The sequence below is a fragment of the Vipera ursinii genome, assembly GCF_947247035.1.
Source record: "Vipera ursinii genome assembly, contig: scaffold_116, whole genome shotgun sequence".
NCBI classification, from domain to species: domain Eukaryota; kingdom Metazoa; phylum Chordata; class Lepidosauria; order Squamata; family Viperidae; genus Vipera; species Vipera ursinii.
The window spans coordinates 48,985-75,565 of record NW_028148353.1 but is presented as its reverse complement, the minus strand read 5'-3'; the positions used below and the strand labels follow the sequence as shown (position 1 = coordinate 75,565).

The 26,581-nt window shown below is 51.8% G+C and overlaps 1 protein-coding gene across 3 annotated transcripts in view; it reads right to left on the bottom strand.

Annotated features, from left to right (window-relative positions):
* The window catches only part of ADISSP (adipose secreted signaling protein), a 32,014-nt gene extending 5,707 nt beyond the window's left edge, over positions 1-26,307 (bottom strand). Inside the window, exons 1-3 of one of the 3 annotated variants that reach the window (XM_083380153.1) lie at positions 26,204-26,307; positions 8,829-8,927; positions 5,717-5,859 (exon numbers count right to left, since the gene is read on the bottom strand). In XM_083380153.1, the coding sequence (XP_083236279.1) occupies positions 5,717-5,859; positions 8,829-8,847 (162 nt within the window). In that variant the 5' untranslated portion in view covers positions 8,848-8,927; positions 26,204-26,307. The remainder of the gene's footprint in view (positions 1-5,716; positions 5,860-8,828; positions 8,928-26,203) is intronic. The other 2 variants (XM_083380154.1, XM_083380155.1) reach the window with 2 other exon arrangements.
* Positions 26,308-26,581: the final 274 nt, after the last annotated feature.

Sequence of the window (26,581 nt, the reverse complement as noted above, 5' to 3'; positions counted from 1 at the left end):
AAGGTGTCTTAAAGGTTGAATCACGGCAACCGGACCAAACTTGGTTACAATCCGAGGGGTTTCTCTGGAAGGTGTTTGCTACTGTAAACGGAAATTGGACCCGACATCATTGTAACCATCATTCTGATGCTTCTCAGCCTAAGCGCGGATCAAGTATTATGAATGCAGACACCTTCAAATCCATCAAGAACATAAACCCAGATGCGATTTCTCTCTGATGTGTTTAATCCCATTACAGGCCCACGTTTATGCGGAGAAGTAGGGCTCTGGAAGGGCTCAATTTTAAATGGGTTATGGTGTCATAAATCTATATTGGCAACACTGACCCGGTTCTGTTTTTTTCTTCTTCAAAATCCCACGAGAGAGACAGAGAAAATGAGAATTCAGTTACAGCGTGCTCCAAATATGTTCCATGCAACGGCCAAAGTCGGCCTTGATCAATCTGTCTGATATTCTCGATCAGCTCTGACAAAGAATTTAAATTTAAATTGGTTTAACTTAGACCAGTTCCCCCAACACCCCTGTTTAAGAGTAATCATTTTTATTTATTTAATTTATTTTATTTTAATTCCATTTATATCCCGCCCTTCTCCAAAGACTCAGGGCGGCTTACAAGCTTAGCAGTAGCCTTCATTCTATGTATATGCCTGCTTGTTAGGGCTTTCACACACACCCCCAAGTGGCATTATTACAAAGTCAGCTGCCAATTAATAGGATAGGATAGGATAGGATAGGATAGGATAGGATAGGATAGGATAGGATAGGATAGGATAGGATAGGACAGGACAATAAGTTTCTCCTTAATTGCAGGTTGCTTCTCTCTTTGGTCAGTTTCCATCCATGGTTTCTCGTCCTTCCATGCTTTGGAGAATAACGTGACCCCCTTATTCTTTGGGGCAGCCCCTCAGATACTGGAACACTGCTATCATGTCTCCCCTATTTCTTCTTTTTAGACTAGCCAAACCCAAGTCCTGCAGCCGTTCTTCTTCGTACGTTTTAGTCTCCAGGCCTTGGATCGTCTTAGTGGCTCTTCTCTTCTCTGAATTTTTTCCAAACCCTCAAATTAAACAAAACTCCACTTGCCAAAATCTAAATAAAACATAAGGTGTGGTGAAGATCTTGGTTTATTAAAGCTGCAGTGCAAGGATTGTTTCTCCTTCCAGGGTCGCTCCGATTCTATTATTTATTACTCGGCTTCCAGTATAGGAAACCAATTGTTACAATTATTATTTTTTTATAAAAAAAAACACAAGCTAAGGCTGGATCAGTCTAATGGAGCTTTCAATCTCCCAAGAATAATTTAATTTGGGGGATATTTATAAAACAATTAATTGACATGATGGGGGTCCTCAATTTAATGACCACAACTGAGCTCAAGAGACTGGACAGCCACTTGTCTGAAATGGTATAGGGTTTCCTGACTGAGCAGGGGGTTGGACTAGATGACCTCCAAGGTCCCTTCCAACATTATTATTATTATTATTATTATTATTATTATTATTATTATTATTATTATTAGGGACGCGGTGGCTCAGTGGGTTAGGACGCTGAGCTTGTCGATCAGAAGGTCGGCAGTTTGGCGGGTCGAATCCCGAGTGCCGCGTAGCAGAGCGAGCGCCTGTTACTCGTCCCAGCTTCTGCCAACCTAGCAGTCCGAAAGCACGTAAAAATGCAAGTAGAAAAATAGGGACCACTACGGTGGGAAGGTAACAGTGTTCCGTGCACCTTTGGCGTCCAGCCATGCCGGCCACATGACCACGGAGACGTCCTCGGACAAGCGCTGGCTCTTCGGCTTTGAAACGGAGATGAGCACTGGCCCCTAGAGTCGGAAACGACTTGCACGCGTGTGCGGGGGAACCTTTACCTTTACATTATTTTTTATTATTATTATTATTATTATTATTATTATTATTATTATTATTATTATTATTAATTATTATTATTATATAATTATTATTAGCTGGCTCAACAATCCTTCCAATATTCTCCTCCATGCTGAGCGAACAATTGTTCAAGCATACAAATAAAAGCCCATTTTACTGGCTAGCAACCCCAGGCAACAGAATCGGCTCCGGCAGGGCTGCGTTTATTAAATTACAAGGATTCTGCTTTGCAAAAAAAAACACAAAAAAAAAGTAAAGGAAGGGAAGGAGGCCAAGAAAACAAGCCATTTATTCAGTCAGGAGAGAAAAACAGATTTAAAAAAGAAAAAAGCCAGACACCTCAACAGCTTTAGTCTGCAAATCTCTTCCATCCCTCAAGCACAGATTGGATGTCAAAGACCTCAAGGCAGGAGAAAACGAAGGCTGAGTTTGATCGATCAAAAACAAACTCGCTCCGATGTCGGAAAATTTAGAAAACTGACTTAAGGGGTCCGGATGGATTTGGAAACAAGATTTTGAAATTATTGACAGGAATCCGTCCCGTGGGAAAAAGGTTGTTCTGAATTCTTTCAAAAAAGAAAGAAACAAACAAAAAAAAACACTACGATGTGAAGATTTTGAAGTCAATTCTAAGAAACCTTTCCATGGGAAAATTCTTGTGTTTAGGGGAAAAAACATTTTAAGTTGGGTCTTTGAAGGCTGGGCGCTTGACGGTACGGGAAACAACTCTAAAGAATTTAAGTAAGGGAGAAGAACAGTTGCAATTCAACCCTCCCTAATACAAAACGGCGCAAAATGCTCTAAGTTTTGGATGAAACAAAGGATAAAGGTAAAGGTTCCCCCGCACGTGCGTGCTAGTCGTTTCCGACTCTAGGGGCCGGTGCTCATCTCCGTTTCAAAGCCGAAGAGCCGGCGCTTGTCCGAGGATGTCTCCGTGGTCATGTGGCCGGCATGACTGGACGCCAAAGGCGCACGGAACGCTGTTCCCTTCCCACCGGAGTGGTCCCTATTTTTCTACTTGCATTTTTACGTGCTTTCGAACTGCTAGGTTGGCAGAAGCTGGGACGAGTAACAGGCGCTCACTCTGTTACGCGGCACTTGGGATTCGACCTGCCAAACTGCCGACCTTCTGATCGACAAGCTCAGCGTCCTAACCCACTGAGCCACCGCGTCCCGAAACGAAGGATACTGGGGAACAACAACAACAACAACAATAATAATAATAATAATAATAATAATGTTGGAAGGGACCTTGGAGGTCATCTAGTCCAACCCCCTGCTCAGGCAGGAAACCCTATAGTACCATTTCAGACAAATGGCTGCCCAGTCTCTTCTTAAAAACTTCCAGTGTTGGAGCATTCACCGCTTCTGGAGGCAGGTGGTTCCACTGGTTAATTGTCCTCCCTGTCAGGAAGTTTCTCCTTAGTTCCAGGTTGCTTCTCTCCTAGGTTAGTTTCCATCCGTTGCTTCTTGTCCTCACTCAGAAACTGCTTTTGAGACTGCCTGCTATTATTGCAGACAAACTGGATTTAAAAAGAGGTTACAGAAGAGAAACAAAGCTGAGATGGGGATTAGAAAGTGGATTCTAAAAGGATAACCTACGCCAGGGGTAGGCAACCTTGGCTCTTTTATGACTCATGGACTTCAACTCCCATGCTGGCTCAGGAATTCTGGGAGTCGAAGTCCATGGGTCATAAAAGAGCCGCCTACCCCTGGCCTCTACGAACGACATGGGGAAAAGATGTTACGTGGGATCTACAAAGGGAACTGCCTGATGCCTTCATGATTTTAAGAGATACACAACTCACAACGCCAGAACTTGGATAGCTTTCTTATTTGGGCTACACAGAAAAAGAACAGGCTTGGGGGGGGGGGAAAGGGGAGAATTCCGGGAGTTGAAATCCACCCATCGCCCAGTCGCCGCGGTTGAGAAAAGGTGGCCTGACCTATTCGAAAGAGACGAGTTCAGGTCTGTGACCTGAGACCAAAAAAAAAAAAAAAAAAAAGGACTCCGTGCAAGAGAGAAATCAAAAGATAAACCAAGGTCTAAAGCAGGGCTCTCCAAAGTTAGCAACGTTTTAAGACTCGTGGACTTCAACTCCCAGAATTCCCCAGCCAGCATGGCTGGCTGGGGAATTCTGGGAGTTGAAGTCCACGAGTCTTAAAGGGGCCAAGGTTGGAGATCCCCGGATCTATCGAGGAAGTCGGGTGGGTGGGCTTCTCCAACCAAATGGGGCTCAACAGCCCCAGAGCCTACTTCTGCCTCCTCCTCCTCCTCCTCCTCTTCCTCCCCCCCCAAGCCCATAAGCCCCTCCCCAGGGAACCCTCAATTCCGCACCAGGTTGGAAAGCGGAGCCAGATCAAGCCTCATAAATATTCTATCCCTTTGCAATATCCCAGGAGGTGAGAAATGATGGCTTTCTCTCTCTCTCTCTCTCTCTCTCTCTCTCTCTCTCTCTCTCTCTCTCTCTCTCTCTCTCTCTCTCTCTTATCGAACAGGAGGAAATGAAGCTTCAGAGGCGAAGGGGGGGGGAGAATCGGCTGCCCCTCCCCCAGCCTGTTCCACCCCCCCTCCCCTTGATTTTTTTTAGACCCCCCCCCCAAAGCAAAGCAAAGCGCCAAGGCTGCTGAGGCCGCTGCTGCAAGTCAGAGCAGAGCGTTCCTGGAAAGAAGCGGGGATAATTGCTTTTTGCATCCCAAACACCAGAAGCAATTAGGCTGGGAGGGGGGGTGGGGTGGGGGGTGGGATAAAGGGAAAGGAAGGCAGCTGCAGAAGGGATGAGCTGCAGACATGGTGGAAAATTACAGGGGGAGGGAGGGAGGGAGGGAGAGAAAAGGGAGGGAGGGAAGGGGAAGGGAGGGAGGGAGGGAGGGGGAAGGGAGAAAGAGAAATGGAGGGAGGGAGGAAGAAGGGAAAGGGGAGGGGGAGGGAGGGAGGGAGGAGAGAGGAGGGATGGAAAGAGGAAGGAAGAGAGAGGGAGGGAGGGAGGGAGAAAAGAGAAAGAGGGAAGGAGGGAGGGAGGAGGAAACAGAAAGGGGAGGGAGGATAGAAGGAGGAAGGAAAGAAGGAAGAGAAAAGGGAGGGAGGGAAGGAGGGACAGAATAAAACAGCTGGAAGAGACCGTGGAGGTCTTGGGGCCCAATCCCCTGTTCAAGCGGGAGGGAGGGAAGAAGGAAAGAAGGAAAGAGAAGGGGAGGAACGGAGGGAGGAAAAAAGGAGAGAAAAGGAGTGAGGGAGAAGGGGAGGTTGGAAGGAGGAAGGAAAAAAGAGAGGAAAGAGAAGGGGAGGAAAGGAGAGGGAAAGTTGGTTGGAGGGAGGGAGGGAGGAAGGGAGGAAGGAAAAAAGAGAAAAGGAGGGAGGGAGGAAGGAAGGAAAGAGAAGGGGAGGAAAGGAGAGAGGGAAAGTTGGTTGGAGGGAGGAAGGAAGGAAGGAAAAAAGAGAAAAGGAGGGAGGAAGGGAGGGAGGGAGGAAAGAGAAGGGGAGGAAAGGAGAGAGGGAAAGTTGGTGGGAGGGAGGGAGGGAGGGAGGAAGGAAAAAAGAGAAAAGGAGGGAGGGAGGAAGGGAGGGAGGAAAGAAAAGGGGAGGAAAGGAGAGAGGGAAAGTTGGTGGGAGGGAGGGAGGGAGGGAGGAAGGAAAAAAGAGAAAAGGAGGGAGGGAGGAAGGGAGGGAGGAAAGAAAAGGGGAGGAAAGGAGAGAGGGAAAGTTGGTGGGAGGGAGGGAGGGAGGGAAAAAGAGAAAAGGGAGGGAGGGGAGGAAAGGAGGAAAGAGAAGGGAGAGAAAAGGAGGGACGGGCCCAGCCCCTCCCCAGCCCACCCCCACCCCCGGGGCTCACCTTCACTAAGAAGTCCCCCTCCTTCTCCTGGCTGACCATCACCATGGAGTCGTGAAGCTTCTCGTCAAAGTGGACGTGGCTGGAACTTCCCTCCACCGTCTGAGTTGGGGAGAAACGGACCCCCCCGACTTTGGGGTTCGAGCCTGACGAAGCAGCAGGAGCCGGGGGGGGGGGAAAGGAAAGCTGGGTTAGCCAGGCTGCCCCCCCCTGTCGAGGGAGGCCCCCCAACAAGCCCCCCCCTTGAATTCAGGCCTCCAAGGTTTTCCTCCCTCCCCCCCCCCCCCGCGGAAGATGGAGGGCCCTGGTTGAAGAGCCGCCGAGTGGCAGAGCTGGAAAGGGTCACGAGGGCATCTAGTCTGACCCTCTCCCACGGCCAGGGAGACTGACCCAACCGTCCTCCGCCGCCCCTTTTTACGACTTTTCTGGCCACTGTCATTAAGCGAAGCAGCACCATTGCTACGGTCGTTAAGCGAATCCAGCTTCCCCCCCCAACCGTTTTTGCTTGTCAGGAGGACGCAAAAGGAGGATCGCGTGACCGCCCCTCCCCCTCCCCCCGGGGAGGCCGCGGCCGTCATAAATGCGAGTCAAGCCGCCGAGTGTCTTGAATTGGGGATCGCGTGACCGGACGGGGCTGCCGCGACGGTCGTTAAGGGCGAGAGAGGGCCGCGAGTGACTTTTTTCCGCCCTGTTGTTCCCTTCAAACAGTCGCTATAAGTGCACCGTTGCGAAGTCGGCCACCGGCCGCATTTATTTATTCAACCGACTTATGCGACCGGCGGAATAAGACTTAAGGCGAGACGCCGAGCTTCAAAAACACGAATCAAAAGGTGAAAAACCAAAATGGCCGGGGAGTCCCAATCTTGATCTAAAACCGAGGTAGGCAACCTTGGCTCTTTTATGACGCATGGACTTCAACTCCCAGAATTCCTGAGCCAGCCATGCTGAGGGGAAAGGGAGAGGTTTCCACGCTGAGCCAGGCTGGCTCAGGAATTCTGGGAGTTGAAGTCCATGCGTCATAAAAGAGCCAAGGTTGCCTACCCCTGATCTAAAATCACACAACTGCTTTGGAGGCTGCCTACGGAGGCCCCTCCCCACATTAAAAAAAAGACAAGAACAAGGCAGACTGGGTAACAGAAGAATTGAGCTGGAAGGGACCCTGGAGGTCATCTAGTCCAACCCCCCTGCTCAAACAGGAGACCCAAGCAGCCGAGACAAAAGGCTGCCCAGTGTCTTCTGGAAAGCCTCCAGTGTTGGGAGCGCTCACGACGTCTGGTGGCAAGCTGTTCCACTGGTTAATTATTCTATCAAGAAATTCCTCCTTAGTTCCAGGGTGCTTCTCTCCTTGATGAGTTTCCATCCGTTGCTCCTTGTCCTGCCTTCGGGGGCTTTGGAGAAGAGCTTGACCCCCCCCCTCTTCTTTGGGGCAGCCCCTCAAATATTGGATCACTGCTGTCAGGTCACCCCCAACCCTAATTTTAACTCGTTCCAGGCTAGACAAAATAGCAGAATATCAGAGCTGGAAGGGACCCTGAAGGTCATCTAGTCCAACCCCCTGCTCAGGCAGGAGTCCCTCTGCCATTCCAGAGAAATGGCTGTCCAGTCTCTTCTTAAAAGTCTCCAGTGATGGAGCACCCACAACCTCTGGAGGCAGATGGTTCCACTGGTTAATTGTCCTCACTCTTTGGAAGTTTCTCCTTAATTCCAGGTTGCTTCTCTCCTGGATGAGTTTCCATCCATCTCCACAGCTTGGAGTCGAACTTTTCCAGCTTGATTTGAAAGACAGAAAACTCACAGAAAAAAAAAAAAAAAGACCCAGCAATCCATCCAAGTCTGCCCTTTGAGTCTTTTTACGTTATTTTTTTAAAAAAATTGTCAGGTGATTGACATGCGTTTAGCCCACGTGTGTTTAAATTCACTTCAATGCCAGGAATTCCCCAGCCAGCCTGCTCTAACCTTGGCCCACTTCAACTCCCAGAATTCCCCAGCCAGCCTGCTCTAACCTCGGCCCCTTTAAGACTCGTGGACTTCAGTTCCCAGAATTCCCCAGCCAGCCTGCTCTAACCTTGGCCCCTTTAAGACTCGTGGACTTCAGTTCCCAGAATTCCCCAGCCAGCCTGCTCTAACCTTGGCCCCTTTAAGACTCGTGGACTTCAGTTCCCAGAATTCCCCAGCCAGCCTGCTCTAACCTTGGCCCCTTTTAAGACTCATGGACTTCAGTTCCCAGAATTCCCCAGCCAGCTTGACAGCAGCAGCCAGGAGCGATGGGCGTTGAAGTCCAGATGCAATCCGGGCGGAACCAGTGATTTCGTGGAGTCATCGTGTGCCATCGCCGACGGGGGCTGGACTTGATGACCTCCAAGGTCCCTTCCGACTCCGTAACTCCTCTCGGCCTTTTCCTAAGCCTCCAGAAAGGAGCCGCATTCCGCTGTCTGTCGGCTGATTTAGCAGCTCCGTTTCCTTGGCTCCTCCGGCTGTTTTTCGGTCCATTCCCCCCCCCCACTCCTCGCTAGGATCCAGGAGGGAGAAATTAATTGACCGATAAATTTCCCGTTATCGATTAAGCGTTGTCTGTTGCCACGGAGACAAATTCCCAGCGCTCAAGCGTTCGCCAAACGGCAGGAGGTGAGTTTTCCGATGCGAGGGACGTTCTGGCGGTGCCCCTCTTTGGGAGGGACTGCAAGCTCCATGGCTCCCAGCCAGCCCGGGGTGGGCAGCCTTGCTTTGGAAGTAGCAAAGGAAGGAAACAGACCAGGGAGAGACGCAATCTAGAAATCGAGAGAAACTTCCTGACATTAACCAGTGGAACTCCTGGCCTCCAGACGCTCCGGATGCTCCATCCCTAGAGATTTTAAAGGAGAGACTGGACAAGCGTTTTAGGGTCTCCTGCCTGAGCAGGGGGTTGGACTAGAAGACCTCCAAGGTCCCTTCCGACTCTGCCATTCTGGCAAACCAGCACCTGGTGAATCCCAAACACATCAGACAACCTTACCCCCAAGGGAAAAAATGGGGTGTGGGGGGGAGAGAGACATCTCAGGGTGTGTCCGGCTCAAAGGGATGCTGGCCGGCGGTCCTTTCCCCCCGCCCCCCCCCCACACAAAGTGACCCCACTCACCTTTGTTGGCCGTCGCCATCTGGCCCACCAAGAGTCCGGCTGCTGCGGCTGGAGCAAAATGCCTGGAGCATCAGCAAGCCATGCTCGGGGAAAGCTGACCTGGGGGGAAAAGAGGGGTGGGGAATTGGGGCAGGAGAGAGAGAAATGAAAGAGAGAGAGAGAGAGAGAGAGAGAGAGGCAGACAGGGGAAGAAAGAGAGGGAAAGAAAGAGAGGGAGGGAGAGAGAAATGAGAGAGAGAAAAAGAGACAAGAGGGAAAGAAAGAGGGAGGGAGGGAGAGAAATGAAAGAATGAGAAAGAGAGAGACAGAGAGAAAGAGAGGCAGAGAGGGAAAGAAAGAGAGAGAGAGAGAGAAATGAAAAAGAATAAGAGAGACAAAGAAAGAGAGAAAGAGGCAGAGAGGGAAAGAAAGAGAGAGATAAAGACAGAGAGAGAGACAAGAGGCAGGCAGAGGGGAAAAGAGAGAGAAATGAAAGAATGAAAGAGACAAAGAAAGAGAGACGGGGAGAGAGAGAGAGAGAGGCAGAGAGGGAAAGAAAGAGAGAAAGAGTGTGAGAGAGGGGGAGGAGATGGAGGGAGAGAGAGAGAGAAAGAGCGAGAGACGTCAGTGCGGGAACTCAACCCCTATCTTTCCAGCAAAATGTTTGGCTGACATTTATGTGCCACACGGCCGTGTGTGTGTGTGTGTGTGTGTGTAGACAGATGTTGGAGAAATAAATGGCCAGAGGTGTCTGCCCGAACAGCTGGAGGGTGCGGAGGAAGGCAGGCGGGACCCGGTCATCTCGCAGGTCCGTCTCACTGACCCACCATTCCTCTGGGGAGGAACAAGATTTCTGCCTCTCTGTCTGGGGGGAAATGAGGGGGGGGGGCCAAAGGGGCCCTTTTCTGCAAAATATCAGCTTCTGGAGACTTCAGCCTAGATTTGAATGTTTTGGGTGAGGGGTGTTGTTGGGGGGTTGCCACTGATCTGAGAAAGCCGCCCCCGTTGCTGGAAAAAGCTGGCTGATGCGTTACTTTAGTCAGGTATATTATATACCCGAATAAAAGGGGTGTGTGTGTGTGTGTGTGTGTGTGTGTGTGTGTGTGTGTAAAAACCCAACAGCAAAGGCTTTTCTGGGTGCTTTGCAGGGAAGCCCTGGGAGAAAGGAAACGAAGAGACAATAAAATCCAATCCAACGTCTAATCGAAAGACCCGGCCGCAGACATTTGAAATATAAAATATGAATGAAAAGTTCTGTTCAAAACGCAAGAAGGCCCTGAAACCCTCTTCTGGAAAGGAAAGGCCTTTTTTCTTTCTTTCTTTCAAGCTGGCTATGCAATGCAAACTTTAGGCTGTGCGGAGCCCCCTTTAGGCTGCGCAGTGCACGGAGCCCCCTTTAGGCTGCGCGGAGCCCCCTTTAGGCTGCACGGTGCCCCCTTTAGGCTGCACGGTGCCCCCTTTAGGCTGCGCGGAGCCCCCTTCAGGCTGCGCGGAGCCCCCTTTAGGCTGCGCGGTGCCCCCTTTAGGCTGCGCGGAGCCCCCTTTAGGCTGCGCGGAGCCCCCTTTAGGCTGCGCAGTGAGCAGAGCCCCCTTTAGGCTGCGTGGAGCCCCCTTTAGGCTATGCAGAGCCCCCTTTAGGCTGCGCAGTGCACGGAGCCCCCTTTAGGCTGTGCAGAGCCCCCTTTAGGCCACAGTGTGCCTCATTTAGACCACACAAAGCCCCCTTTAGGCCATGCGGATGCAGCGCTAGCAGAAGTGGGGATGAGTGCGCACACTGGCCAGCTTGTGTTACAGCCCAGTGGCTGCTAGGCCATGGCCTGGTAGTGGGCCACGTCCCACAGGTTGGGGACCCCTGGATTAAGGAACGGACTCTCTCTCCATTTTGTTCCCTTTGCCCTGGCCAAGGCCCGGAGACGTCCAACGCCAGATACAGGGGTCCTTGGCTTACAACCAATCGTTTAGTGACCGTAAGAAGTGACTTTTTCCCACCCTTACGACCGTGGCAGCATTCCCCTACAGTCACTTGATCAAAACTCCCACACTTGGAAACCCCCTCATATTTACGACGGTTGCAGTGTCCCGGGGTCAGGCGATCCAGGGGGGAAATGGGCCAAAAACACACTTAACGACTGCCTCGCTTAGCGGCGGAAACGTGGGGCTTCACTGTGGGGTAAGTTGAAGAAACCCCCGGCAGCTCGACTGCCTCGCCGCGATTAGAAAAATGGCCCTTTCCACAATATGAGCAGCTCCCGCCTTCCCACACCCCCCCCTCCGACGCAATTTAGACATGCTCAGATGCTGCAAAGGGACTTTGGTGCCGGCGGGTCCTCCCACCCCGAGTCCCTGATTGCCCCCCTCTTTTGTGCCCGTTTTCTCCTGGCCTGGCATCGCTCCCTCCCCGCACAGGCGGTGCCGGCACGTGTCCCTCCACAGCCATCCTGGCGATGGAGCAATTTTCCAGGTACAAAAATAGACAATTATCTCAGCCATTAAAAAAAAAAAATCGTTAAAGCAACAGGCGTCCCCTGGAAACCTGCCAGACACCCCCCCCCAAAAATGAAAGGGGGGGGACGGAAAGGCTCTTATGAACCAGCCAGCCGGTTTCTTGGTCCCCCCCCCTGCCCCCGCCGTTCCGGAGGACCTGGCAAGCCTTGCAGTGGCTGATCCTGCACGAACCACCCCTCCTGCATTCCCCCGACACACACATACCCATCATGCACTCTCTTGTCCTCATCTCACACACACACACACACACACACACACACACACACACACAATGCACAACTCGATGTCCTTTTTGGGCGCCGGACTCGAGATCAGAGTTTGGAACAAGGGAGCGAAAAGCGTCTCCTAAAAAAATCTGCAACCCGGTGTCCGTTATCGCAGTTTCCTTTATCCAATGGTTTTTATTACAGAGGAGGTGGCTGAGCAGAGGGTTGGACTAGATGACCTCCAATGTCCCTTCCAACTTTATTATTATTATTATTATTATTATTATTATTATTATTATTATTATTATTATTATTATTATTATTATTATTATTATTATTCCGGTTGCCCTCCGGGTGAAATTCAAGGTGCTGGTTATCACCTATAAAGCCCTACATGGCCTGGGTCCGGGATATCTGAGGGAACACCTGCTGCCGGCATCAAATGCCCTTCGCCCAGTGCGCTCCCACAGGGAGGGTCTGCTCAGGGTCCCGCCGGTAAGAGACTGCCGGCGGGTGACACCCAGGGATAGGGCCTTCTCGGTGGGAGCGCCTGCCCTCTGGAACCAGCTGCCAGTGGAGCTGAGAACTGCCCCCGACCTTCGATCATTCCGCCGGGGCCTGAAGACCTGGCTCTTCGAGCTCTCGGGCCCAGACTGAGGAGGAATTTTTAATTTGGGGTTCTTTTTAATTGACTACAGGGTTAATTTAATATTTTTTAATTTGGTTCTTAATTTTTGTATTTTGGATTTTTAATTCCCTGTAAACCGCCCTGAGTCCTCAGGGAATAGGGCGGTATATAAATATAACTAAATAAATAAATAAATAAATTATTATTATATTGTTATTATTATTATTATTATTATTATTATTATTATTATTATTATTATTATTATTATTAAACATTAAAAACAAAAAATAAAAAATAAACCCCAAATGCAAGAGATGAAATACTGGAAGGAAAAAAAAATTGCAGAAGCCTAAGACAAAAGTATAGGGAGTCCTCGACTTTATAACAGCCCATTTAGTGACCGTTTGAACTTACAGCAGCCCTGAAAAGCGACTTACGACCGTTTACCACACCTAACGACCTTTGCGGCATCCTCACACGGTTACGCGATTTACATTCAGAGGAGTGACAACTGACTCATATTTATGACGGTCGCAGCGTCCCGGAGGGGGGGGGGTGTCAGTCATGTGATCCCCGTTTGCAACCGTCTGACCACCCAAATCCATGAGGGAAGCTGGATTCACTTAACAACCGTGGTTGCTGACTTAACGACAGCGATTCACTTAACGACAGTGGCAAGAAAGGTCGTAATATGAGACAAACCTCACTTTTAACAACTGTCTCGCTTAGCCGCAGAAAATGTAGGCTCCATTGTGGTTGTAAATGGAGGACTTACCTCTCTATATAAAAAAGACGATCACGTGACGCCCGGACACTGCAACCGTCATAAATACGAGTCAGTGGCCAAGCGTGGGAATTTCACATCACTGCAGCGGTCCTCAAGTGCGAAAAACAATCCTTTTTATTTTTTATTTTTTTGGTGCCGCTGTAACGTTAAATGGTCACTCAACGAACGGCTGAAAGTCCAGCAAGTTGTATTTGGTGAAACCCGACATGGGGGGTGGGGGGCAGGAGCCTCTGTTTCGATTGCTCAAAGCAAACCTGGCAAACAAACCAGGGTTATGAAACGGAGCTACCCAGGGATTTCTTAATATATATATTAAGGGGCAGAGATAAACAGAAATCCAAATGTTCGGCTGGCAAAAACTGCCTCCTTCCTTGACGCTCTGGGCCAGGAGAGGACCCTCTGGAGAAAACTCAAACTTTGCTTTGTTTGTAACGAGGGTCCCCAAGCACCCACCCACCCCCCGCCCCATGGACCGGTACCGGGCCGCAGCATGGCAGCCAACAGGCTGGGCAAACCAACTAAGGATGCAGGCAGCGCATGAAACCACACACTCTCCGATCTGTGGAAAAACCTTTCTCCACGGAACCGGTCCCTGGTGCCCAAAAGGTCAGGAACCTCCGATTTATAAGGGGAAAAAAACAACAAGCCAAGATTCGCCTCTGCCCGGCTAACATTCCCGGTTCTTAAGAGGAACCCGCCTGGCTTCGGGTGATAAGCTGGCAGCTGCCCCTTCCTTGGTTGCTCCTCCTTGGGGGGGGGGGGTAAAAAAAGAGAGAGAATTTAATCACTGTTTTCCCAAGATAAAAACCAACGCCGGCATCACCAGCTGAGCACCCGTCTGGCGAGCCTGGCATGAGAACAAGGGGGCAGGCAGGTGTGGGAAACGAAGGGGTGAACTTTACGCTTTACGCACAACCGGGCTTGCAAATGGCATGCCCAGGACACGAGACACCCCACCCCTACCCAAATTAAGAAATTGGGGGTGGGTGGGGTGGAAGTAAGGGGAGATTGGATGATAGCCGGGTCCCTGCGTTTCAGCTTCAGGCTGCTTTTCAAGGACCCCGTTATTCAAAACACGACAGTCCTCGAATTACGGCCCAAATTTCCGGTTGCTAACTTGGACTTTTGAAAAACGAACGCAGCTTCTTGTCGTTGCTGAACCACGCCAGGAGCTACGGCGGCAGCCCCACTGCTCGGCTCGGCCGAGAGAAGGGAGAAAAATGATTAAAAAAGGATTGTTGTTTTACCGAACAATAGAATAAGCAAGTTTTGCAAGGCATTCAATACGCCCTCGGCTACGTCTGGGCTTCTCCTGATAGGAAATACAGGTACAATGGCAGAGCCTTGGTGGAGCAGTGGGCTAATGCCTCCTTAAGAAACACCAGCTGCCTGCCATTAGTGCAGGTTCGAGTCCCACCAGGCTCAAGGTTGACTCAGCCTTCCATCCTTCCCAGGTAGGTAAAATGAGGACCCAGATTGTTGGGGGCAATTAAGCTGACTTTGTAATAATGCCGCTTGGGGTGTGTGTGAAAGCCCTAATAAGCAGGCATATACATAGAATGAAGGCTACTGCTAAGCTTGTAAGCCGCCCTGAGTCTTCGGAGAAGGGCGGGATATAAATGGAATAAAAAAAAAAGATAACTTAACAACCGAAATTATTATTTTTTTAAAAAAAGGATGATTAAAGTAAATAATTATAATGAAATATGGGGTGATTTTATAAAAACAGTCTTGGTGGAAGGCAAAGGGAATAAACCTGCTCAAGAATATATGCTGTTTTGGAGGGGGTTAAGGGCACAATTGAAATATATTGTGTTAGTTGTTACACGAGAAGAAATATAGGTAATAAAAATGGTCTCCAGGGGTGTTGGGTGCACTGTAGACACAACTATCCCAGCACAACGCATCCTGGCAGAAGATAGCAATTAACCCTTTGACTTATATAGGGGCTTTTTCAGCCCCCTCTAAGCGGTTTACAGAGTCAGCATATTGCCCCCCCCACCCAACAATCTGGGTCCTCATTTTTACTTTACTTTGGAAGGAAGGAAGGCTGAGTCGGCCTTGAGCTGTTCAGGATCGAACTGCTGGCTGTGGGTAGAATTAGCCTGCAATGCTGCATCCTAACCATTATACCACGATGGATGGATGGATGGATGGAGGAAAGAAAAAAGGAAAAAAATGAATGAGGGAGGGAGGGAGGGAGGAAGAGAAGAAGAAAGAAGTGAGGGAAGGAGGGAAGGAAGGAAGGAAGGAAAAAGTGATTAGAAAGGAAGGAAAGAAAAAAAGGAAAAAATGAATGAGGAAGGGAGGGAGGAAGGAAAGAAGAAAAGAAAAAAGGAAGAAGTGAGTGAAGAAGGAAGGAAGGAAGGAAGGAAAGAAGGAAGGAAAAAGGGAAGAAGGAAGGAAGGAAGGAAGGGTGTAACAGCCCTTAAGACTTATCTACCGCTTCCCAGTGCTTTGCAGCCCTCTCTAAGCGGTTTTACAGAGTCAGCCTATTTATCTTTATCTTTATCTTTATTGGATTTCTATACCGCCCTTCTCCCTAGGGACTCAGGGCGGTTCACAGGGCATATATAAATAAGTATACAAAAATTAAAAGAAAATTAAACCATGCCCAAATTAAAATATAACAATAGTGAAATAATAAAACCAATTAAAAACCCAAATACCCCTTCAGGCCCACAACAATCGGGGTCCTCATTTTACCGACCTCGGAAGGACGGGAGGCGGAGCCGACCTTGAGCCGCACGATGTAAACAGGGCCACGAGCGCCCGCGCAGCACTTGGGTGACACCAGAGCCCGCGTGATGCCCTCAATGCTACTGCGAGTGGGGAGTGGGCGCGCTGGCCGCGACGCCAGCGCAAGCACGATGTTTGTGCATCGCTAGCACCGGCACGCCGCCGCAAGGCTAGCGCGACTGGGTGGGTGCACTCATGGCAATGCTAGCGCCCGCGTGATTCCCACGACGCTAGCGCAAGTGGTGGGGGGGGGGTGAGCCTGGTCGTGGGAACCTCCGAGCTAGATGATAGCTAGATGAAAGACAGTTGACAGACAGACAGACAGATATGCTAAATTCTTCCATAAACTCTGCTGAAGGGTTAGGGTTGAGGAGGAGGAGGAGGAGGAGAGCGACGACTGGAGGATCCTTGGTGCTCTCTGAGCTGGGTTTATTTTCTTGCGGATGTTTCTTTACCCAACCAGGTAACACCATCAGGACTAGAACGGAGTTTGCAGAGGAGGAGGAGGAGGAGGAGGAGGATCCTTGGTGCTCTCGAGTTTGTTTTGGCTCAATTGTGGTCAAGGGCTACCTGTACAATTTCAGACAAGTGGCTGTCCATCCAAACCTCCAGTGTCGGAGCAACCACAACTTCTGGAGGCAAGCTGTTCCCCTGGCTAATTGTTCTCACTTGTCGGAATCAACCCAAAGCAGGTCTAAGATGGAAGAAGAGCCATAGGGAGGGGAAATGAGGACCCATATTGTTGGGGGCAATAAGCTGACTTTGTAATAATGCCGCTTGGGGTGTGTGTGAAAGCCCTAATAATAAGCAGGCATATACATAGAATGAAGGCTACTGCTAAGCTTGTAAGCCGCCCTGAGTCTTCGGAGAAGGGTGGGATATAAATGGAATTAAAATAAAAAATCTTGTTGGTTTGGGGCTCGGGGTCCTTTCGGCAGGCAGAGTTTCCCGTCCGTGTGAACGTCCCAATCCAGACGAGGAACCTTTGCACTCTTTGTCCCACTTCCCACATCCCCGTTTTCCAAGCTTCGCAGCTTTGTACTTCTAACAAACCCAGCCCCCGGTGTTCAGTTTGGCCTGCCACAGCGGGAGGCTGTCACTTTCAGAAGCCAAGATCAGCGCCGGCTGGCAAGCTTTCAAAGCCAGCTGCCTGCCAAGAAAGAAGCTGGCTAAAAACAGGTTTAAAGCGCCATCGTTTTTATAAAGAGATCCAGCCGCAAAAAAAAAAAAAAAAAGGAACGGTGGGAAAAGTGACGGATTTTGCACCTGGGCTGCACGGCTGAAAGGAGTCTCTTTTTTTTATTAAAGAGTTTTACAAAAACAAGATTTTACAATATATCCCCAAATCCCCCCCACCCCAAACCCACCCACTTCCCAGAGCTAAATACAGGATTATAGTTATAATAATTATATTCTAAATAAAAATTATGCAAATATAAAGGTAAAGGTTCCCCCGCACACGCGTGCTAGTCGTTTCCCACTCTAGGGGCCGGTGCTCATCTCCGTTTCAAAGCCAAAGAGCCAGCGCTTGTCCGAGGACGTCTCCGTGGTCATGTGGCCGGCATGACTAGACGCCAAAGGCGCACGGAACGCTGTTACCTTCCCACCGTAGCGGTCCCTATTTTTCTACTTGCATTTTTACGTGCTTTCGAACTGCTAGGTTGGCAGAAGCTGGGACGAGTAACAGGCGCTCGGGATTCAACCCGCCAAACTGCCGACCCTCTGATCGACAAGCTCAGCGTCCTAACCCACTGAGCCACCGCGTCCCTTGATATGCAAATATACAATTAACCAAATTCATAATGTGCTTTAACTCCCCTTTAACATAACTGCAATCAAAGTACCAATAACAATATCCCACTAAGATCTACTCATAAGCTAAATGGAACTTTTTAGTCCCATATTTGTTCTGAATATAATCTATCCATCTCCTCCAAACTGAGATATATCTTTCCTGTGAATGATCTTTCAAGTAAGCAGAAATCTTAGACATTTCTTAAAGGTAAGTAAACCAGGCCGGGTTTGTCTAAATTATCATTACCTGCACGAAGCAAAAATATCTCTGAAGAAGTGCAAGAATATCTCTGAATTGTGTGCAAAAAATAAATAAATAATAATAAATACCGTATATACTTGAGTATAAGCCGACTCGAGTATAAGCCGAGACCCCCAATTTCACCCCCAAAAACTGGAAAAAGTTGGTGACTTGAGTATAAGCCGATCCGCCGTTCTGCAAGCCTCCGCCGCCGGCTGCTTCGTTCCGCAGCGGAAAGAAGCAGGCAGGCTGCTTCGTTCCGCAGCGGAAAGAAGCAGCCTGCTTCGTTCAGGCTGCTTCATTCCGCAGCGGAAAGAAGCAGGCAGGCTGCTTCTTTCCGCTGCGGAAAGAAGGCTGCTTCTTTCCGCAGTGGAAAGAAGCAGCCTGCTTCGTTCAGGCTGCTTCGTTCCGCAGCGGAAAGAAGCAGGCAGGCTGCTTCGTTCCGCAGCGGAAAGAAGCAGGCAGGCTGCTTCGTTCCGCAGCGGAAAGAAGCAGCCTGCTTCGTTCAGGCTGCTTCATTCCGCAGCGGAAAGAAGCAGGCAGGCTGCTTCTTTCCGCTGCGGAAAGAAGGCTGCTTCTTTCCGCAGTGGAAAGAAGCAGCCTGCTTCGTTCAGGCTGCTTCGTTCCGCAGCGGAAAGAAGCAGGCAGGCTGCTTCGTTCCGCAGCGGAAAGAAGCAGGCAGGCTGCTTCTTTCCGCTGCGGAAAGAAGGCTGCTTCTTTCCGCAGCGGAAAGAAGCAGCCTGCTTCGTTCAGGCTGCTTCGTTCCGCAGCGGAAAGAAGCAGGCAGGCTGCTTCGTTCCGCAGCGGAAAGAAGCAGGCAGGCTGCTTCTTTCCGCTGCGGAAAGAAGGCTGCTTCTTTCCACAGCGGAAAGAAGCAGCCTGCTTCGTTCAGGCTGCTTCGTTCCGCAGCGGAAAGAAGCAGGCAGGCTGCTTCTTTCCGCTGCGGAAAGAAGGCTGCTTCTTTCCGCAGTGGAAAGAAGCAGCCTGCTTCGTTCAGGCTGCTTCGTTCCGCAGCGGAAAGAAGCAGGCAGGCTGCTTCTTTCCGCTGCGGAAAGAAGGCTGCTTCTTTCCGCAGTGGAAAGAAGCAGCCTGCTTCGTTCAGGCTGTTTCGTTCCGCAGCGGAAAGAAGCAGGCAGGCTGCTTCGTTCCGCTGCGGAAAGAAGGCTGCTTCTTTCCGCAGTGGAAAGAAGCAGCCTGCTTCGTTCAGGCTGCTTCGTTCCGCAGCGGAAAGAAGCAGGCAGGCTGCTTCGTTCCGCAGCGGAAAGAAGCAGGCAGGCTGCTTCTTTCCGCTGCGGAAAGAAGGCTGCTTCTTTCCACAGCGGAAAGAAGCAGCCTGCTTCGTTCAGGCTGCTTCGTTCCGCAGCGGAAAGAAGCAGGCAGGCTGCTTCTTTCCGCTGCGGAAAGAAGGCTGCTTCTTTCCGCAGTGGAAAGAAGCAGCCTGCTTCGTTCAGGCTGCTTCGTTCCGCAGCGGAAAGAAGCAGGCAGGCTGCTTCTTTCCGCTGCGGAAAGAAGGCTGCTTCTTTCCGCAGTGGAAAGAAGCAGCCTGCTTCGTTCAGGCTGTTTCGTTCCGCAGCGGAAAGAAGCAGGCAGGCTGCTTCGTTCCGCTGTGGAAAGAAGGCTGCTTCTTTCCGCAGTGGAAAGAAGCAGCCTGCTTCGTTCAGGCTGCTTCGTTCCGCAGCGGAAAGAAGCAGGCAGGCTGCTTCTTTCCGCTGCGGAAAGAAGGCTGCTTCTTTCCGCAGTGGAAAGAAGCAGCCTGCTTCGTTCAGGCTGCTTCGTTCCGCAGCGGAAAGAAGCAGGCAGGCTGCTTCGTTCCGCAGCGGAAAGAAGCAGGCAGGCTGCTTCTTTCCGCTGCGGAAAGAAGGCTGCTTCTTTCCGCAGCAGAAAGAAGCAGCCTGCTTCGTTCAGGCTGCTTCGTTCCGCAGCGGAAAGAAGCAGGCAGGCTGCTTCTTTCCGCTGCGGAAAGAAGGCTGCTTCGTTCCGCAGTGGAAAGAAGCAGCCTGCTTCGTTCAGGCTGCTTCGTTCCGCAGCGGAAAGAAGCAGGCAGGCTGCTTCTTTCCGCTGCGGAAAGAAGGCTGCTTCTTTCCGCAGTGGAAAGAAGCAGCCTGCTTCGTTCAGGCTGCTTCGTTCCGCAGCGGAAAGAAGCAGCCTGCTTCGTTCCGCAGCGGAAAGAAGCAGGCAGGCTGCTTCTTTCCGCTGCGGAAAGAAGGCTGCTTCTTTCCGCAGCAGAAAGAAGCAGCCTGCTTCGTTCAGGCTGCTTCGTTCCGCAGCGGAAAGAAGCAGGCAGGCTGCTTCTTTCCGCTGCGGAAAGAAGGCTGCTTCTTTCCGCAGTGGAAAGAAGCAGCCTGCTTCGTTCAGGCTGCTTCGTTCCGCAGCGGAAAGAAGCAGGCAGGCTGCTTCTTTCCGCTGCGGAAAGAAGGCTGCTTCTTTCCGCAGTGGAAAGAAGCAGCCTGCTTCGTTCAGGCTGCTTTGTTCCGCAGCGGAAAGAAGCAGGCAGGCAAGGCACGGAGATCCGGAGACCTGCCGACGTTTGGGGAGGTTTGGGGAGGAGATCCGGAGACCTGCTGACGTTTGGGGAGGTTTGGGCACCTCCCCAAACTTCCCCAAACGTCGGCAGGTCTCCGGATCTCCGTGCCTTGCCTGCCTGCTTCTTTCCGCTGCGGAAAGAAGCAGGCAGGCAGGTCACGGAGATCCGGAGACCTGCTGACGTTTGGGGAGGTTTGGGCACCTCCCCAAACCTCCCCAAACGTCGGCAGGTCTCCGGATCTCCTCCCCAAACCTCCCCAAACGTCGGCAGGTCTCGGGATCTCCGTGCCTTGCCTGCCTGCTTCTTTCCGCTGCGGAAAGAAGCAGGCAGGCAAGGCACGGAGATCCCGAGACCTGCCGACGTTTGGGGAGGTTTGGGGAGGTGCCCAAACCTCCCCAAACATCAGCAGGTCTCCGGATCTCCGTGACCTGCCTGCCTGCTTCTTTCCGCAGCGGAAAGAAGCAGGCAGGCAAGGCACGGAGATCCGGAGACCTGCCGACATTTGGGGAGGTTTGGGGAGGTGCGCGCGCACCTCCCCAAACCTCCCCAAACTTCGGCAGGTCTCCGGACGGCGGCTGCTTGGGAGAGGTGCGCGCAATCCCGGAAGCACCAAAGCCTCGGTCGCGCACAAGTCCTCGGTAAGTTTTTTTTGTTGACTGGAGTATAAGCCGAAGTGGAATTTTTCAGCCCAAAAAGTGGGCTGAAAAATTCGGCTTATACTCAAGTATATACGGTAAATCCCCATTTCGGTCCCAGCGAGCAATTCGGTGGCCACAAATGACTGCATCTTTGGTTTGTATCAATCCAACAAAAACTAAATACGGTAAAAGGGCGAATTAACCTGACGGATGATCCAAACGGCTGAGGACTTTGCAATAAAGAAAGGACGTTTGGAAAAAAGATAAGCCACAGGTTTATAGTGCGTCCAACCTGAAGTTTCTTGGGAATGGTTTTGGAGGGGTGGATGGAAGGAAGGAAGGAAAGAATTGGGAGGGAGGGAGGGAGGGAGGAAAGAAGGAAGAAAAATGAGGGGAGGGGGGGATAAGAGAAAGTGAGGGAGGGAAGGAGAGAGAGTGGGTAGAAGGAAGGAGGGAGGAATAATAGGAGAAAGGGAAGGAAGGAAGGAAGTGTTCTGTACCAGCCTGCTACCGGCCCTGCAGAAAAGGCAGGGACAACCCCTTTACAAACGGCAAGAGGCTGGAATTAAGCCTGCCAAATTTATTAACATAAAACAGAGCAAGACAAGACACCAACCATGAAACAGGAGCTATGAAACAGGAACTAATCAAGCGGTTGCCTTCAGCAAACCAGCCCTCCCACGCATTCCCCTTTTATACAGTTCAGGGCGTGGCTTCTCTCTGCCTCCTTCCGAGGTGCCCCATTGCCTTCCTCTGTTTACTCCTGATTGACTGCCTCCTGCGTCGGGCGTCCTTGAACAGGGCCAGCTGTGGGTCATCTTCATCCACACTGTCAGGCTCACACAGCTGGGTCTCCGTCGTGACCAGGTGGGAGGGGCCTGGCTGAGGGCTCTGCGGAGCCTCAAGGCCATCATCAGCAAGCTCTTCAACACCCCCCTCCTCCTCCTCTGAGTCGTCCGACCCAACTGCCGAACCCACAGGCTGACCCTGAATCACAACAGGAAGGAAGGAAGGAAGGAAGGAAGGAAGGAAGGAAGGGAGGGAGGGAAACTAGCCAGCCCTGACAAAGGCTCTCCCAGCCGGGAGACTCTCAAACACCCTCCCCAATTCACGACATTTGAAACCCCCCCCCCGACCATCCACCCCTCGGAAATGCCGATGTGCCCACCTTGGTCCAGGGTGGTGCTCAGGAGGGAGCCTGCGATCTCCATACGGGATCCAGAAGGGCGCGTTCTGCCAGCCCCGTTTGAGATGCTTGGCAACTGACTCCTATTTATGATGGTTGCTGTGTCCCAAGGACTTCTGCGGACCCGTCCTCAAATGGTCAAGCAAGGTGAACAACTGGCCAGAACTGGGCCCCGCCAGCATCAATGTACCCCCTTCCTTGCTTGCCCACGGCAGCCCCTCACTACTGGCAGGGAGGCGAAAGGGAAATGGGGGGCAAGGGAGCCTCGGTGTGTGTGTGGGGGGGTCCCAGCAGGTGCTGTAATGGGGGAGGGATTGTGGGGCTTCTTCCCCAAGAAGAACGAGCCGAAGCTGATGAAGGGAACTGGTGAATCGCGAACTCAAGATGAAGGAGAGAAGCAACCTGAAACTAAGGAGAAACTTCCTCACTATTAGAACAATTAACCAGTGGAACAGCTTGCCACCGGAAGTTGTGGGCGCTCCATCACTGGAGGCTTTTAAGAAGAGGTTGGACCAGCGTTTGTCTGAAATGGTATGGGTTCTCCTGCCTGAGCAGGGGGTTGGACTAGAAGACCTTCAAGGCCCCTTCCAACTCTGTTATTCTGTCTTCGTGCCTTGCCAGACAAAGAGTGCCCTGGATGCATCTCACCCTTACAATTTCAGAAGAAGAACGGAGTTACAACAAAAATAGAATAAAAATCTAATATGTAAACGTTCCCGAAGGCAACCGGACCTTCTTGGGGTTGGCCTCCCACCCCACTTTGGAAACTTTCCGCTTCTCATCCAAGAAGCTTCTCCAGAACTTCGTGGACCAGAAGCAGAACGTTTTCAAAGGAGAAAAAAACCCCGCCTTTGGGACAACTATGAGCTGGATGATGGAGAACCTCTGAAGACATTAACGTATAAAGGGGTAAGCAGACATCACCACCTGCTGTTGTCTTCTCTGCCTGTTGTGTGTGGAAGCAGGCCACACAACCCCTGCGTGACAAACCCCCGTCTGCTTTCTTGCCGTTTTGGGAAACGTGGCGTATTTGGGGCACGTGTTTTCCCAGGCCACGTCTTCTGTTCCACGAAGGTCCCACGGGACGGTCTCCAGAGAGGCCCAGTCTATGGCCGTACGTCCACAGGTGTCTGTAGTCCAGGGATAGGCAACCTTGGCTCTTTTATGACTGGTGGACTTCAACTCCCAGAATTCCTGAGCCAGCTTGGAAACCTCTCCCTTTCCCCTCAGCGTGGCTGGCTCAGGAATTCTGGGAGTTGAAGTCCACCAGTCATAAAGTGGCCTAGGCCTAGGCCAGGGGTAGGCAACCTTGGTTCTTTTATGACTGGTGGACTTCAACTCCCAGAATTCCTGAGCCAGCCATGGCTCAGCTTGGAAACCTCTCCCTTTCCCCTCAGCGTGGCTGGCTCAGGAATTCTGGGAGTTGAAGTCCACCAGTCATAAAGTGGCCTAGGCCTAGGCCAGGGGTAGGCAACCTTGGTTCTTTTATGACTGGTGGACTTCAACTCCCAGAATTCCTGAGCCAGCCTGGCTCAGCTTGGAAACCTCTCCCTTCCCCCTCAGCTTGGCTGGCTCAGGAATTCTGGGAGTTGAAGTCCACCAGTCATAAAAGGGCCAAGGTTGCCTATCCCTGCTCTACTCATTTGTCCTCCAGGGCAGAAGAACATTCCAACTCTGGGGACAAAGATGGTCTTCTTCTCAGGCACTGGGCGAGCTTTGGAAAAGGGAGGGAGAGCAAGGGCACCCTTGAGGTCCTACAAACGAGGCCCGGCCTGGAGAAAGCGGCTGGGAGAAATGTCGAGACCAGCCAACAGGAAGAGACTGTGAGAAGGAAGCGCTTCCTTGCGGTGTACAATTCACCAGGGGAACTCATCCCCACAGGACAAGGCAGTGGCCGCCACTGCAGGGCTTTCCCAGGGACCTGGCTACTTTCGTGGGAGGGGGCGTAGGGGGGGGGCTCTTGGTTTTGAAGATCCCAGGATGGGGGTAGCCCTCCTCCAGATGTCGAACTGCAAAGGAAATGGCGCTCGGAGTCGCTTGAGGGTGAGGGGGTGGCATGTAAATTGAATGAGATGAAATGAAATAATAAATAAAATAAAATAATAAATAAAATAAAATAATAAAACAAAACAAAAAATGCTATTTTAACAATTAAGTAGTGGAAGAGTTTGCCTTCAGAAGCAGTTGGCGCTCCATCCCTGAGGTTTTTAAGGAAAGACTGGACTGCCCCTTGTCTGAAATGCGCAAGGGGGTTGGACTAGAAGACCTCCGAGGTCCCTTCCGGCTCTATTCTGATTGATTGAAAATGAAATAAAATAAAGAAATGAAATAGTAAAATAAAATAAACAGAAAATAGAATATAATAAAATAAAATAAACAGAAAATAGAACAGAATAATATAATAAAACAAAACAAATAAAGTAAAATAATGAAATGACATGACTTGACATAAAACAAAACGTCGCCAGCTCCCGCTTAGAAGCTCCAGAGACGTCCTGGTTGATCCCTGCCAGAAAGCCCAGCGCTGCTCCCAAACGGGCCTCATCCTGATCCAGCAGAGCCACACCATTCTCACATTCTGGATCCATCCAGACGTTACTCGGAAGCTTAACGAAGCACGTCGCTTACGGAAGGGAGGGTTGTACCCCCAACGGGGTGCCCCGGTGAAGGAGCCGAACTAGGCGCGGGGAGACCCAGTTGTGGTTCTCCTTAGGCAGGCACGGCAACTGGATGACCTTGGCCCAGTCGCCAGCAGAGACTGGGAAACTGGAAAATACCTTTTGACGAGGTCCCTGGAGCAATTACGGCCCACCACTGGCTAATCTGGCGCACGCTAGAAACCAGGTGCCGGTGAGTTCTAGTTCCACTTTAGGCAGGAAAACCGACTGGATGGTTTTGGGCCAGTCCCTCTCTCTCAGCCCACCCCACCTCACAGGGTTGTTGTTATGGGGAAAATTGGAGGAGGAACGGGTATTGCGTACGTTTGCTGCTTTATGAGTTATTTATTAAAATTTAAAAAAAAAAAAACACAGGACATAACGAACTAAACCACCAAACCTCCCTATATAGCCCCCCTCCGCCAGTTTTAGCTAAGGTCCAACCAGAGCTTCCGTTCAGACACCCATTTGAGCTACCCCCACGCCCATCACCCTGGGCCAGGGCAGTCCCGGCCCATGCTGGCAGGGCAAGATGGATGTTGTAGTACAAGCTCTGCGGAAGACAGCCCTGATCCTCCACGGGCATCCGGAGGAGCGAGGCCCCTCATCCTGGCGCCAAGAGGCTGCACAGTGTTAAAAGGAGGGAGGGGGCTTTGGGGTTTTCACAGTGCCTTCATACACACACACACACACAGACACACACACAACGCAAAATCAATCAAATGCATTGCCAACCATTCAGTCAAGCCTCCCAGCTGTACCTAAATTTAATATATGAAAAAAGTACTGAAACACAAGGGGTGGGGAGGCTGCGGGTGGGGGAGCAGCGTCCAAAACGACCCTGCCCCCCCCCCCGCTCTGCATCAATGCACCAAGCTTTGGTGGGAGGGGGGGAAGAGAAGAGGGGAAGGGCTCCCCCTCTTTTATGGGGGGGCAGCTGCGAGTTCAGGTTGCAAGAGAGCAGCCAGCTGGGGGGGGAAGCAAGAAAAAGCCCCTCCCCATTAATGCAGCTTTACCCCCCCCCAGCCAGGCAGAGATCCCAAGGGCTTTGCCTCCCCCTCCCCCCCACCCCGAAAGCCGCGGGCGCCCGGTTGCAAAAGGAGGGCGGGAGGCTTTTTGCAGACCGGGGCCAAGAGGCGCGAGGGGCAGCCGGGATGCCACCCCACCCCCGCACCGTCCTTCCTCAATCCGGGCCGCGGCGACCCTGCGGAGAAAGCCAGCTGCATTGAGGGCGGAGGCGGGAAAGGAGGAAGGACGGCGCACCACGCGGTGATCCCTGGACGGGGAAGCAAGCGGAACAAAGAAGGGGAAGAGAGAGACAGCCCGGGGGTTTGCAGCCAGGAACCCTCCACCCCAACGGCCCGCTCTCCGGAGCCCCCACCCCCCGGGGCGGCTGGGAGCGATGGGACTTGGAGTCCCCCGCTCAGGGGCTGCCGGGGAGGGAGGAAGGAAGGAAGAGAAGCCGGCCCGCCCTGCGGAGGCTCCGCTCACCTCGCTTACAGCGCGGGCGAAGCCTCCCCCGCCGGGACCGGGACCGCCTCGGCCGCCTCTACCGAACCTCCCGCTTCTCCCGCCCGGCTGGCGCGGGACTCCGGGCGGCCTCCGCAAGGCCCCGCCCCTCGCCGCCCATTGGTCGCCGCCACAAAGAGGTCGGCGCCCCACCCCTCTGCCGGCGCTCTTCGATTGGTCTACGGGAAGGGGGGAGGGCGGGCCGGGGCGGGGCCGAGGGCGGGAGGCGCAGCCAATGGGAGGGCGCCAAGGGCTCCAACTGTGGCCAGGCGGGCGCGTGGCCGCCTCGAGCGCCGCGGACCGGCCGGGCGGGCTGCAAAGGAGAGAGTGGGCTCCGTGGGGAAGGCGGGCGGCCCTTCT